General features: G+C 37.7%; 1 protein-coding gene across 5 annotated transcripts in view; it reads left to right on the plus strand.

Annotated features, from left to right (window-relative positions):
- The window catches only part of ZNF385B (zinc finger protein 385B), a 178,205-nt gene that overhangs the window by 37,236 nt on the left and 127,166 nt on the right, over positions 1-13,803 (plus strand). The window contains exon 1 of one of the 5 annotated variants that reach the window (XM_076342505.1): positions 4,273-4,430. The exons of 2 other annotated variants lie outside the window; for them this stretch is intronic. In XM_076342505.1, the coding sequence (XP_076198620.1) occupies positions 4,415-4,430 (16 nt within the window). In that variant the 5' untranslated portion in view covers positions 4,273-4,414. Of the gene's footprint in view, positions 1-4,272; positions 4,431-4,981; positions 5,360-13,803 lie in introns of those variants that run through there. 2 more of the 5 variants (XM_076342509.1, XM_076342504.1) reach the window with 2 other exon arrangements.

Below are 13,803 nucleotides of genomic sequence, written 5' to 3' on the forward strand. Positions count from 1 at the left end.
GTACGGCCAGGCTTCTGCCAGAAGGAAATAAATGAAGTTTCAGGAAAATAAGAAAGCGTGTATTTGCTTCTGCAGCTTGAATTGGAAATTATTTCAGTTATCTCCTATAAGCAGGAAAAGAAAGGGTAGTTTATTGCAGCCTTGGGGAAACGTATTGTGGAGTGGGTCTGTTAAAAGCTTTTCAGCAGCACGTCTTGCTGGAGCCTGCAGCGGCGATGTGACCTGACAGTCACAGCTTCTCGGGGTACCTGAAATCCCACCTGCCACCCTGAAAACAAGGGCTGAGGTATCTGCTCTTCAAAGGGAGAAGAACCAGTTTTAAGAGTGTGGTACGAACTCGGCTAATTTAAGATTGCTTGCCTCCTTAGCTGCTTGACAGATAGCTAATGAGTTACTTGTTTAGGAAATAAAGATAGGAGGGGGCAGCATTTTGCAGGCAGGAAAGGCGGCGTGACTGCGGGATCGCAAGGCTTCCACGAGATGGTGCTGCAGCCCGGGCGATTAAGCGAATGAGCCACGGCCGTGGGTTTTGTTGGCTTGTTCTGCTACTATTATTTTCTTAAGCCTTTTTTATTAAGCAAGCTGACTGTAGGGATAACAGCGAGTTGTTTGTTAATATATGCTGTGGCCAGTTTTGTGGATGAGTTCGTTATATTTCCCCCAGTTCTCATTTGGAGATGACACCGATTTTGCTCCTTGAATTCTCATTACTTGTTCCCTGCGGTGGTATCTTGTGGTGAATCTCCTGATTCTCTCTCCTTTGCCCCCATGGGAACGGTTGGTGTAGTTTTAAGACTGAGTGTACTAGAAATACCTATCGAAGTCCAAATTTTACAGATCCCTGGAAATGGGTAGGGTAGTTTCATTTTTGTTACAGAAAGTGCCTGAATTCTAGAAGCGGGCAAAGCAGAATCACTTTTTCCTGGGTCCTAGGCTGTTTTAAACAGCAAATGTGCTTTAGGGCCCAGATGCCTCTCATTAATGCCCGTTTGAAGATCTTTCTGTAGGTTTGGCTGGAAGTGAGATTGGGATGTCAGTCCTCTGGCAGTGTATTCTGGTAGCAGCTCTGCCTTTTTGCTCTTGAAATCTCTGACCTTGCAGGACAGTTTTGAAAATGTTGCGGGCCCCTATGCTGTGACTCTTTGTAGGGAAGAGTCCTACAGGTTAATGTGTTCCCTGTGATACTGAGGAAATAATCAGGATGATTTCCTGAGAGATTATCAACACACAGTTGTGCGATCTGGCTCACAGCAATGACAGCCAGGGATTTGTTAAACTAGCAAAATAAATACATAAATGACTAGACTTCTGTTGTGTTCATCACTTAGATCAGGTCACAAAAAGGGCTTGGTAATGCTAGTGCAAGGGAGAAGGTAAAACAGCAATCTTGGACATGGGAGAAGAACAAGGAAGTATGGAGAAGGCAGATCTTCACTTTTGGCAATAGAGATAAGAACTGCTTTGCCTCCTTGTGCGATGCCATATTAAACAGGAAGTCTAGGCATCCTTTCAGGTTAATGGAGGCAGGGAGGCTTACAGTTAAAGTGCTCAGAATTATCCTTCAGAGGATCCATGGACTATATAGCTAACTTGCATGTTAGTTTGCCAAATGTCTAGAGTTAGGAAGTGTGAAGAGTGTCTTCAGCTATGTCAAATGAAATGGACCTTCTTAAATATCTGATTTAGATTAATAATTAATTTTCTAAGCATTTGACTTTTTCTTTCTCTCAAAAAGTAAAACTGACTATTGGTAGATGTTGAGAAATTATTCTGAAACTATTCCAGCTAGTCTTAAATCTACACGCCCACCTTTGGCCTGGTGCATATGAGGAAGACTTTTTTTTTTTAAAATGAAACTGTAAAAAATTACTTTGCCAGGAGACTAGGTCGGTGCAGGATTAAACGATGGTCTGTTACAACAGAAAGAAACTGCAGTGCATTACTCGGATTTCAGTGGAGTTTTTCCTTGGATTTTAATTGTCAGAAGAATCTGATCCTAAATGGAGGTCTTTGTATGTAGGTTTGAATCCTTAGCTGGGCCAAGACTAGCTTTCTGACAGGTAGCTTAGTTGCCATCTAGGACTGCTTTGTGCCAACTTAATGGAGAACAGAATTTTTGCTTACTTTAAGCCTCTTGATCTAGGTCCTCAAATTCCTTATCAATGTTTGTCTTTCATTTTTCTAAAAAAAAAGAACAAGGATAATCTGACTTTTATTACAGAAGATATTTATGAATTATTCTACCAAGTATTCAGAGGAATGCTAAGCAGCAACCAGAAGTATCTTGAAAAAGTTTGTGACCTGAGTCCTACTAAATGCGTGCGTGCATAGCTATAGAATTGGTGTGTAAAAGAAGAATTGGTGTGTATAGAGAAGAGGAGGAGGAGGATAGTAGAAAGCACTGTGAGCTTACTCTTTCTTGTGTTACGCCAAAGCTTTTTTTAGACTTGTAGAAGGTCAGTGCTTGTTCTGCCTTCCACATCTGCTGCCTACAGCCCAACCTTTTGGAAAGCAGTTTGAAAAAAGCTGCTGCTGTGGGGGCACAAAGTGGAGCAACGCTTCGGGGCTTTCTCCCTCTGCCCCCTGTGTGAAAGGGAGGTTGCTCCCCATTTTGCTATCCTATTTTACTACTCTATTTGGATTAGATTCTTTTGCTAAAAAGCAAAACTATTACCTTTTTCCAATATAATAATAATAATAATAATAATTTTAAAAAGAGTTACCTTTCTGTAATGCAACTTAGATCAGTGAGCTGTTGAGAAACTGTTAGTATTTTGCTTCTCACTACAGGATATGTTGACTTCTTTTCTTATTCAGTGGTCTTTTGAACGAGATTGCATTTGGTAGATGGTTCCACATTCTTTCCATCATTTGAATATCTTCCACAACTTAAGAAATATGTAATGTTACATAAGTTAACATTTTTCTTACAATATGAAATGTATTTATGATAAGTGATTGCTATTTTTCTGTCACAGCAGTCATGATTAGCTGCTTTGAAATTAAAGGGATTTATTATATTGCTTTGGTGCACTTGATACTCCTTACAAAATGTTGATGATGAGAGTTAATATCAAGGGACAGAGCTGACATTAAAGATGGTTTCTTGTTTGCAAATAACTACAAACTGTATCTATAATACTTCATTCTCCATTTGAGTAGCTGCACTGTGAAAGTAGTGGTAAAACTCATAAAAATAAGAAGTAGATGATATGTGTACTTACTGGTAGTCTTCAAGGAAAAAAAAATGGGAAGTTACTGTTTCATTGAGGTTGGTTGTTTTTAAGTAGTTGTCAAGTTGCATTAGAGCAAAACATTAAAAAATTCCCTAATGGAAAAAAGAAAACCCAACCTTTTTTTGAAGTTGGTAAAGGTTATCAGACCAATTATTTATTTGTAGCCTCCACTTCATTCTCTTGGAGGTGGGGAGCACACATGAATGACATTTGTAAGCAATCAAATGGAATATGTGGCTAGTATGGAAAAAAGCAGCTTATGGGGTGTGCTGCTTTGGGTGGAGTGGGGAAGGGTTTCAAACTAAAATTGGCTACCACAGTTGGCACTCTTTACCACTAGTTTGCATAAATATATTCTTGTATCAAAATTCTCTGCAAAATTCTTTCTTGGAGAGTTTAACCTGTCTTCAGGGGCAATTATGCTGTGGTAAAGAACCAGCATTTAAGACATCAGATAATCAGATGTTCTAGAGTCTAGGACCAAAAATACAGCTGCTCACCAGCCATGATTTCAAGCTAAGAATGGCTGCAGGAGTGGTGATGACACAACTTCTGCTCAGGTTGGGGGGTCTCCCTTGTCATTTAAACAGCCCAGCTCAATGGCCTGAGAGCTACTGAAATTAGTTGAGTTTATGTTGCTGCGAGGATTTGTTCAGTCTCTTTGAAGGATATGATCCACAGTTTACAGGTGTGGACGGCTGAGATGAAAAGGGATCTATAAATGCAGAGTCATTGTTTTTATTCAGTATGCATTTCCAACAGTGATTTCTGTATTAAAATGACTGAAAAAAAATAATAAAGTCAAGATGTTTTTATTATTGTTATCTTGCAAAAGTAAATCAGATACTCTCTCTGTATGGTAAGTATCCTCATCTGGGATCAGATCCTGCCAAAATTTCTCTCATAGTTGTCTCATGACACAGTAGTATATTTGGATAACTGTACAGGTATTATAATAAAAACTCCAATGTCTTTCTATTTCTTTGCAAACTTAACCTAGTTGTGATTACATCTGATTCTTATTATACTGTGTATCTCTGTGGGTGTGAGTATGCACAGCAACAGATGCCCTCTTACCTTTTTTGGGAAAGAAAATGTATGAAGTATCTGAAAAGACAAAAAGATTTACATAGTGGGAAGTCTGTGTGGGAGTAGGAAGAGCATGGATTTAATAAGCCATGGAGGTTTTTCATAGTAAGTAATTAAAAATTATTGTTGGTTTTGAAAGAAAAAGGCATTGGCCGTGTAATGTCATGTTTTTAGTTGTTGATCTTTTTTTTGTTGTTGTTGTTGTTCAAATACTTAATCTGCTGGACTGTACAGATCTTTGCTGGGTCAGTATTCTAAAATTTTTCATCGAAATATTTATGCTTCTCTGTAATAGATATCCTATTTGTTTATATATAATAGACTTTGTGGTTAAAAAGTACTTATTTGTTCATTTGTATAATTGTAAATTAATCTTATTTAGAAAAGCTGTGAAGAATCATTAATTTTCATTGCTGGATTTTTTTCCAATAACGAACCCCATCACAATACAGGCTACTGATTCTCCTCTGTCTTGTGTTCATTGTAGAAAAGACAGAGCTATTTTTAACATTTACCCAGTCTAGATAGATGATTCTTCGTTCTGTGTGGTTTGGAGCTGAATCTGTAGAGCCTTTCATAATCATATCCTTTTTTTTAATGGTTCGTTTGAATTTTATCACTGTAGCTGATTCCATGCATTGATAATGAAGGCTTGGGTTGCCTGTTTCTCAGCATAAATTCACCTCAGACTTCTACTTTGACAGTGCTCTGTGTTTCGGTACGCATGAAGATACAGAACTGAAATTGCTTTGCTTTCTTTACAAATGACTCAGAGCGTGCTTGTCCTTCCCTAAAATGTTGCCAGCGTGTGAAGGATTTTCAATGAGCAATGCAATAAGCCGGCATCTGGGAAGGTTTGAGGCTGCACTGGTATAACAGTGTACTGTCACACAGATGATCAGGGCTGGAGCCAAGTCTCTGTAGCACCGTAGATCATATTGGTCACATACTGGAAGTTTTGTTTATGTAACTTGGTTGCTGTTTAAGCTGCTTAAATAGTATTGCCATAATGTGGAGTGGGATTCCCAGTAGAGGTGAGCATGATTTTTATTATTAAACTTCACTGAATTGCTTTGTGATAGGATATTAAGAGTGGATGCTTACGTGTTTGGCATTATTTCTGTGTGCATGTCTTTGTGTTTTAGTTATTCCAGTGGAAGGGATAAGAAAAATGGCAAGGCATATAATGCATATTTTTCTTCTCATCTTATTTCAGTATTAAAAGTAACTCTAAATATGTGGCAAGCTCCCTTTTCTTGCTTGCTGTTTGCAGAGGGCACCTTTCCAGTAGGTGACTTCCTATGCATTTTAAATGTTTTTGGAACATGTCAGTAATGCTGTATTATTGTTATAGAAAGAAGCTAATTAGCAGTGTGACTAAATACCTCTTACCAGAGCTTGCTTTCTGGCTTGTTAAATCTCAAATTATAGTTATAATGATATGTAAAACGCAAGAGCTGTCGGATTCTTCAGATAAACTAAGAAAGTAAAGAATGAAATAAATTGTATACTGGATCTGACATCTTGCGTATGTCTGTCATTGTTAATATTGAAAGTTATAACCTGTCATGCCTAGGATAGCTTCCAGTAATTCACTTGCGCTGACAACTTGCTTTGAGAAGGGTATAAAATTACTGTCGCTTCTCCCTAACCAGTTAAATTTGAGATTTAGTGCACTAAGTTTTATTTAAGGGAACAAATAGTGTGCTAAAGGTAGCCTGTGAAGTTCTAGTAGTAAATCTTTAAGCTTGAGGGAAGCATTATCATAAACTAAATAGACTTTGTACCTATGTGTTTAAAAATAAAGTTTTTTATTGAGCATTTCACCCATAGCAGAACACAAAAAATTAGTTCCACTGAGTTACTTATTAAGCATTACTGTTCTGCTAATATGTTTAGTTTGTGGTGAGACCTATGATTATATTTGCGTTTGCTGATAGTAATTTTTTTAATAAAAGAAGGAAAGATGCTGAAAAATATTTATTAAAATGTTTTTCTTGCTTGCTATAGAAATGTCCATGCTTACTATGTAAAGACTGCTGTGAGTTTTTTTTTTTAATGAGGAACTAGGACAGCTCATGCATTTTCCTGCTAAATATATTTATGAGGCAGCTGTTTTATAGCTTTCAGCTCTAAAGTTATAGATAAGTGTGTATTTGTTTGACAGAAGATTCGAGAATTTCCATTTACTGCCAGTACATGTAAAGCTTGGCTAAGCAGACTGCATCAGGAGCACACACCATTTGTATTAGCCAATCTGTCTGCAAGTCCCAGGGCCACTATCTTGCTAGAAGCCACTGTGTGCTTTTGAAAGCATGAAATTAGTTTTATACTGAGCACATGGTCTCTCATTTAGCAGTTCTTTTTATGGTAATGGTCAATTTATGGTTCAGTGCCACAATTTTGGTGTTCTGTCAAAGCTGATAGCTTCTGCTAAGGTGTTCTTTAGAGATAAAAACAAACAAAACCCAAAACACACCCCCACCCCCACCCCCTACCCCCCCCCCAAAAAAAAAAAAAACCAAAACAAAACCAACCAACCCCAACAAAAATGCGGTTTGTGGTGGGGATCTAGGGAGACCCTAATAAAGGAAAATTTTCCCCAATGACCTAAACTACTCACATTTCTGATAGCATTTTGGAGTTACTTTGTTGTAGTCTTTCAGATAACATTTGTAAGCATACGTTTGTCTTTTATGACATAAAATTACTAAATTCATTGTCACCTTCTTACACTTCATACAGAGTTTTATAATCACTTTGCAATAAGCTTTTTTTCATGACATGGAAAATTACTATCCCTTGATGCAAATTTGCTCTGTGTGCTTATTTAATGATCAAGGACAAAATACACTTGAAAAATGTATATGAAGCACCCTAAACATTCAGGAGAGACGCTTTTTAGAAAGCAATTTTAGAACATGTTACAGACTTCTCTCTTTCTTTGGAAATCCATAGGAGTCAAAATAAGTTGTTAGTAAATATCTTTGTAAAACCTCCTTTAATACATATAATTCATAAATTAATGAGCCAACTTTTTTACCCGAGTTTCATTCTTGGAAGAGGGCATTCTAACTCTGCCAAATTGCTAACTGTTCCCTCACTAGCAGCTACCCTTAGTGAAAGATGAAGGTGGTTAACATCGTGCACTATTAGGCTTCACTTGGGTTACTTTGTCCAGTTTACATTAATCACTCATATATTAGGTAATTTTAAATTGCGCTCCATAATTCTGACTTGATCCTGCAATAAGCATTTTTTTAATGATACAGTATTTGCTGCTTTGCTAAGTTCTGTCTGCAAGGGGCAAAATTTGACTTTGTGTTTTGTGTGGAAGATGTGGTGGGCTCTAGAACTGGTAATGTTTCTTCTCTAATGGCTGAGGAGAGATCCTGATCAGCTACTGATATGCCTTCCTGGGAAAGCAGGAGCTGGAGGCCATAGCTTCCAGAAGTTTACTTAAGAAGTAAACTTAAGCTGGTGTACCAATTTTGTATTATTCCATCATCATGGAGGAGGAAGAGGAGTAGAAGCTATGGAGACTACTGCTCTTTGAAAGACGCTTGGAAGGTGCAGCAGAGTATCACTTCAACAGAGCTCCTTTCTCAAAGCCATGTTGTTTGGATCATCCTGTAGTCACGAAGTAGATGCAGACTGATAGTTTGTTTTTTATATAGCTTTGAAAAAGAACAACTATTTCTGTCATTTTAGGACCTTTGAATAAATTTGCTTGCTATTCTTCAGTGTGTGTTTAAAGGCTACCAGGCAGAAAATATTGTTATGAACATTTGGAAAACAATGTGTGACGTGTCAGTACCATGACATATAAAACTTGTTTTATTTCTTTAAGTGCTTGAGCTAGAATGCCTCTCCTTGTCCTTATATTCTTTTGGGGATTCTTTTTATCCGTGCTTTTTATCGCTATAAATACAAGCTTGTCACATTTCAAGCTGGCTAGTTCTTTGTTCCAAGATGATGTTGTTTATAAGGTGCTTTCAGCTTCAAAGATCTTGCATCCTCTTCCAAGTGTCTTTATTGCTGCGTATTTCCCCTCCTGCCGTTTCACATTGGTAGGTAAAGTGAGAAGCAAGATCTAGTGTGCTAGTTACACTGGGCAAAACTACTTTGCTTCCTGGTAGGGAGCTCTACTGTTTCAAGAGCCATTTCTATATAAGGTTGCCAATTATCACATGGCACCATAATTTTAATTTCTTCTCCTTTAGAAGACATCAGTGTTAATGTATGGTGATCTTTTGCAGTTTGAGAGCGTTCGGGGGATAGCAGCTTCACTACTGCAAGGTTACTTACAAGGAGATTCTGAAGGAGAAGACGATACTGTAAGCTAAAAGGAAAAAATGATTGGGCAAGTGGTATGGGGTTGTGAGCAATTCCATGTTGATCACTTGACTTTGGGACCCAAGTCTAGCCAAGCTCTTCGTGGAAATCTTGAATTTGCCTTTTTTAGTGAAGGTCACTGTTGATTCCTTCCAGAGGAGCAGAGTAAACTGAGAGCTGTAGTTCACTGTGGCAGCCCTGTTGAAGCCCTGCTGCTGAAGATGGAGTTTATACACGTTTTTCCCTGTCTGTAGGCTAAAGAGCCTATGTTCTGGAGGTCTCACCCAGAATGTTAAGCCAAGAAATTGTGTGTTTTTTCATACGCTTTCTGTTCTGTTGGATTCTGAGCAGTGCTCATAACATGTCTTTGAAGGGAAAATGAACTGAGTAACTTCCTTCTTTCATGCTTTTTGTTCCTGTAAGGATTTTTTTTTTTTTTTTGAAGTGAGGAAAGCAGGGTACTTTTTGATCTGCTTGTGTGTAAGGAGAGTGCTTTTGTATTGACACTAGCAGTTAGGGCAGATGAAAGGCTAAATTTCTTAGCCTTGGGTAGGTCCAAGACCTACCCTGAAAAAGTTTTTTGTCTGTGATTGAGCAGTGCAGATCTCAGGAGGAGATGAGGAAGTCTTTTTAATACTCTGTGAGTAGAGAAATACAGCTTCTTTAAGGACTGAGATTTTCAAATTCGTATAGTGTGCATCAGGAGCTACCTGAGGGAAAGGATATGACTGTGAAATCTCAGTGGGCAAACTTTTCCTGATAGGCAGCTTGTGAAAGTGTCAGACTTTTGACTGGACGAGAATTTGTGATATGATGCGTTTGGTGATACCACTTGTTAGTGTATGCGGTTGCTCTGGATGGTGTATGAGATCTGTGTTCAGATCACCTGTGTTCAGGTGATTAAAGGATGTTTCCAGGTCTAGGGACTTCTGAGGTTGTGGTGGTGTGTTCTTTTTTGATTTTTTTTTTTTGTTTGTTTTGTTAGCTGTTCACTTGGGTAATATTTATACTTTTACTGAGCTAGAAGAAGAGGCAGAGGGAGCAGGTCTCTAGTGTGCTGGTTTCCCTTTTGTTCTCTTCAAGCGTTCTGTAATGACATAATTAGAAGTCAGAACATATCATCTGGAAGTTTGTGACTTCCACCCAGGGGCCTCCATTTTCTTTCTTTAGGATACTTCATAGTAGGGGGAGCGGAGAGAGAAACGGGAGGGAAGAAATCCATGAAGGAATTGTCTGTCTTTCTGCTCAAACTGGATTCAAAGTTTTCACATATGTGCGATCTCCTCTTGCTCAGCCTAGGGTGTTTGCAATGATGACATCCTGAAATGTTTTGTTTTGTAATAGGTAGAAAGAAACCATAGTTCTGGGACTGAGCATTTAAATGTGAACAGAAAAGGAGGCTTTTTTTTAGTCAGCAGAACACACTTAAATGGAGAAATGTTCACTTAATGGAACATGGAGAAAATAAAGAGGTGAGGAAGATTTCTAGGCTTTTGAGTGGCACATCTGGATAAAAAGTCACAGAAATCACTTCATCAAGAAAAAGCAGACTAGTTGGAAAGAACTGAAGTTTATTGTTAGGAATTGCAATTAGTGTATTGTGGCCAGCTTTGTTAGTGGTACCATTGAAACCTAATATGTCTTTAGTAAGGTTCTGAATAGTAAAAATCCATCCTCTATTAAATAATCATTGTAGCAACCTCTTTTTAAGGAAACATAAATAGCACTTGGCACCTGTGTACCCAGGTTACTTCTGAAAATAAGCTTTTCAGTCACTTTGTCTGGTGAGCAGGACACAGGCTTTCACAAAAGCCAAAGCTGGAACACCAGAAGTTTATTTGCTGCAGATTAAATCATGATGAAAACATCCTCAGGCTTTTTTGTAGACATGATTATAAAGAATGCTTACATGAAAGTGGTGTAGTACCAGATTTTTTGTTAATAACTATTGACAGAAACAAGGAAAACTCTGTCAGAAACAAGTAAAAATATTATTGTCCCTTCATTTTGTTTGTCATTTGCAAACACTTGTCCATTTTAATAATTTATTCTCTCTAACAAGTATTTCTCCTTTGAGGGAAATTCCCCCCCCCCCCCCCCCGGACCAAACAAGTCAAATGACTTTGTTTTAGAGATTACTTCAGATTACCTTTGCTGGAAAACAAATATTTGAGTTGACATTGTTCTCTTAATTGTGTACTAGACTTGTACTCTGGAAGTTATTGTCATTGCATGGTATCTGTGCTGTTCCTATCCTTCTGTAGGTAATGTTTCTCAATTGGATAATCCATGAAGCTTAAAATCCAAATCAATAAAGTAATAGTTTACCAGCAGCTAATGAATTAAGTCTGTAATCTAGTTATGCTTTGTAAGGAAATACCCATGAATATCTGGGTGACAAAGCTATTTACTTAAAATACTTTATAAATCCCAAATTTTAGAAGATTTCTGTTTCAAATAGTGTTTGGTACTTAGTGTTTCATATTGTTCACTAACGGTTATTCAGTTAAGAGGCAGAAACAGCCTGTTTCTCGATAAGTATATCAGGATACCCACCAGCAAAGAACTGGTAAAAATGAGAAAAGTATAACTCATGGAAAGATTAGTTTGAAATACGTATCCAAACTATTAAGTAATTATGAAAAAAAAGCTTTGAATTGACATAATTTCATATGTGATTTGTGAAGTACAGGTATATAATTGTAATTTTGAATTTATAAACAGATACTGGATTTGTAAACATTTGTCAAATAGTTTGACCAGCTTTTACCCAAAACTGTCATGTTGTTCACAACATGATATTTATTCATTGATCAAGCCCAAGTTTACTAGAGTCTTCTGAGAAATGGGACAAAATGGAATGAGCTATTGCAAGAATGGATAAAAGCCGCTGGGGATTTCCATGTTCTGCAGGTGCTCTGCAACCTAAACACACGGCTTCTCCTGCTGTCTTTCATGCACACGCTCACTTGTTGAAAAGATGTTAGTGGGCTTGGTGGTGAAGAGGGAGAGATTTGGGTTAGAGCTTAAGTATGATGTACCAATTAACTCAAGAAGTAAATTAAAGTAAGAGGAAGGAATTTGTGAGAGCAGAAGGCATTGCTGCATCCTGATGCATGAAATGAAACAGCAACGTGGCTGGAGTCAGGGTGTTCCAGACTTTTCAAAGGCCACCTACCCTCACACGTGCGTTTTATCTGAGACTTTAGTGATGATTATTTATGCACCTAAGGTTGAATGTTTGTGTAAGTGTTCACAGGTCGTTTGGTATGGTTTGTGAATAGGAGTTTGAATTGGGGCAGAAGAAAACACAGCTTCTGGCTGTTGAAAATATGGTCTTAAAAAAGGTTGCATTAAGAAGTAACACATGATATTTTTTGGGGTAGGCCTAAAGAAATACTACTTGAAGAGGTGCCCACTGGATTTTGGGTTGTTTTTTTTTGTTGTTGTTGTTCTGTTTTTCACTTTCTGGCTGCTAGTTTGATCAGTTCCCTTATTTTCCTGCCTGCAGAAAGTGAAGCTAATGTGAGGTGTGCAGCAGCGCAGTACTCTGCCCCAGAAGGTGGGGGTGCTGGAGCATCCCAGGGTTTTGTCGCCATCAACTGTGCTTGTAAACTGGAAGTGAAGTTGATCACAGCTGAAGAGGCAAATGACTAGACAGTGTGAATTCTGTGGTGTATTTTGGGGGTTTTGTTTTGGTTTTTAATTTAAAACTTTTTTTAAATCTAGAAAACCTTGTGGATAAAACTTGTTTTGAGGAAGTGCACAATTCATCAGAAAAATAATTCTGAAGAAATGCACAAACATTTTATTTAAGTATTTTGTGTTTCTTTATATTTTTATAGCAAGAGACTAGTATTTGAATAAATATGGTGTACTTCACCTTTTTATCTGTGTTTAGAAACACAGTTTAATATACCAACCTGTTTTATCATCAGAAGTCCATTTTATGTGTAATAGGCATGTTATTAAATAAACCAAAATTCAAAAGGTTAAAAATAGCTTTATAAATAATATTTTTGTCAGATGATTTAATTTGTATTGTCATTGTTTCAAGTAAAACTTCCAGCCACCTTTACTGAAGCCTCTTTTGAAGAGAAGCTTTGTTGAGTTCTTTAATTGCTGGTGTGGGTTTCTTTGGGTGGTGGTCTCTTTTTTATATAAGAAATATATTTGAAGGGCCGTTAATTTAGTGAATACCAAACATCACTGAAATTTAAATTTAATTTGAAATTGAAGTTATATATTTCAGTCGCATTTTATGTCGAGACTCCAATGGCAGAAGGAAAGAGCAGGTTTTAGTGGATAATGATCCCGTCTGTTGCACGTTATTGCACTGGACATCTACCCTGGCAAAGACAGGCCCCGTGTTTACAATCACGATGTGCTTATTTTTTGCTTAAATTCTTGGGAGGTGATGGAATGACAGACACATACTTTCTGCCTTAGACTAAATGCAGTTATTTTTCCATCTTTTTACAGTTTTGCTTCAGAAATATTTGTTACGATTATCCAGACTTGAAGTCAGTGGATGAATTGGGCAAATAAAGCTATCTATACTTTTAAAGTATTTCTACTTCATACTGTTTTCTTCATTTGAAAACCTGGGGTTGCTTTGATAGGTAGCAAGCGTACTACCCTGATTGCTTCCAGTCTTCCCTTTGCAAGGTTGGTGCAATGCATCAAAGTTACTTTAACTGCTTTAAATAACTAAGAAGAATCCTAATAACAGAAATTGTCATGCATTAATTGAGTAACTATGGAGTGAAGAGCGTGTTCTTTCTGCTGGTTGTCGATTAGCAGGCTGTTCGACTGCTCAGAGTCTCATTCATCCCGTATGAGGGGTTATCATTCTCAGAACCAACAGCTGCACACTACGCAGAAGGGAGCTGATCCAGCCCCTCTGAAAGAGGCTGTGCCTTGTTAGTTCAACACCGATCCCTCTGTGGTAAAGGCATACTGCTGGAAAAACATGAGGAGTTTAGAAAGGCTGGATGAGGTGCCCATGTACAAGATATGGAGCATGCATGGAATCTGGGTGAAAAAATGGCAATTTTTATTCTGTCTTGAGTGGTCAAAAACATCTAGCTAGAAATGATATATCCTAAAATGTGTCAGAATAGCAGCTTTTAGTGGGTAGTTG

The sequence above is a fragment of the Aptenodytes patagonicus genome, chromosome 6 (assembly GCF_965638725.1).
Source record: "Aptenodytes patagonicus chromosome 6, bAptPat1.pri.cur, whole genome shotgun sequence".
Lineage (NCBI taxonomy): Eukaryota > Metazoa > Chordata > Aves > Sphenisciformes > Spheniscidae > Aptenodytes > Aptenodytes patagonicus.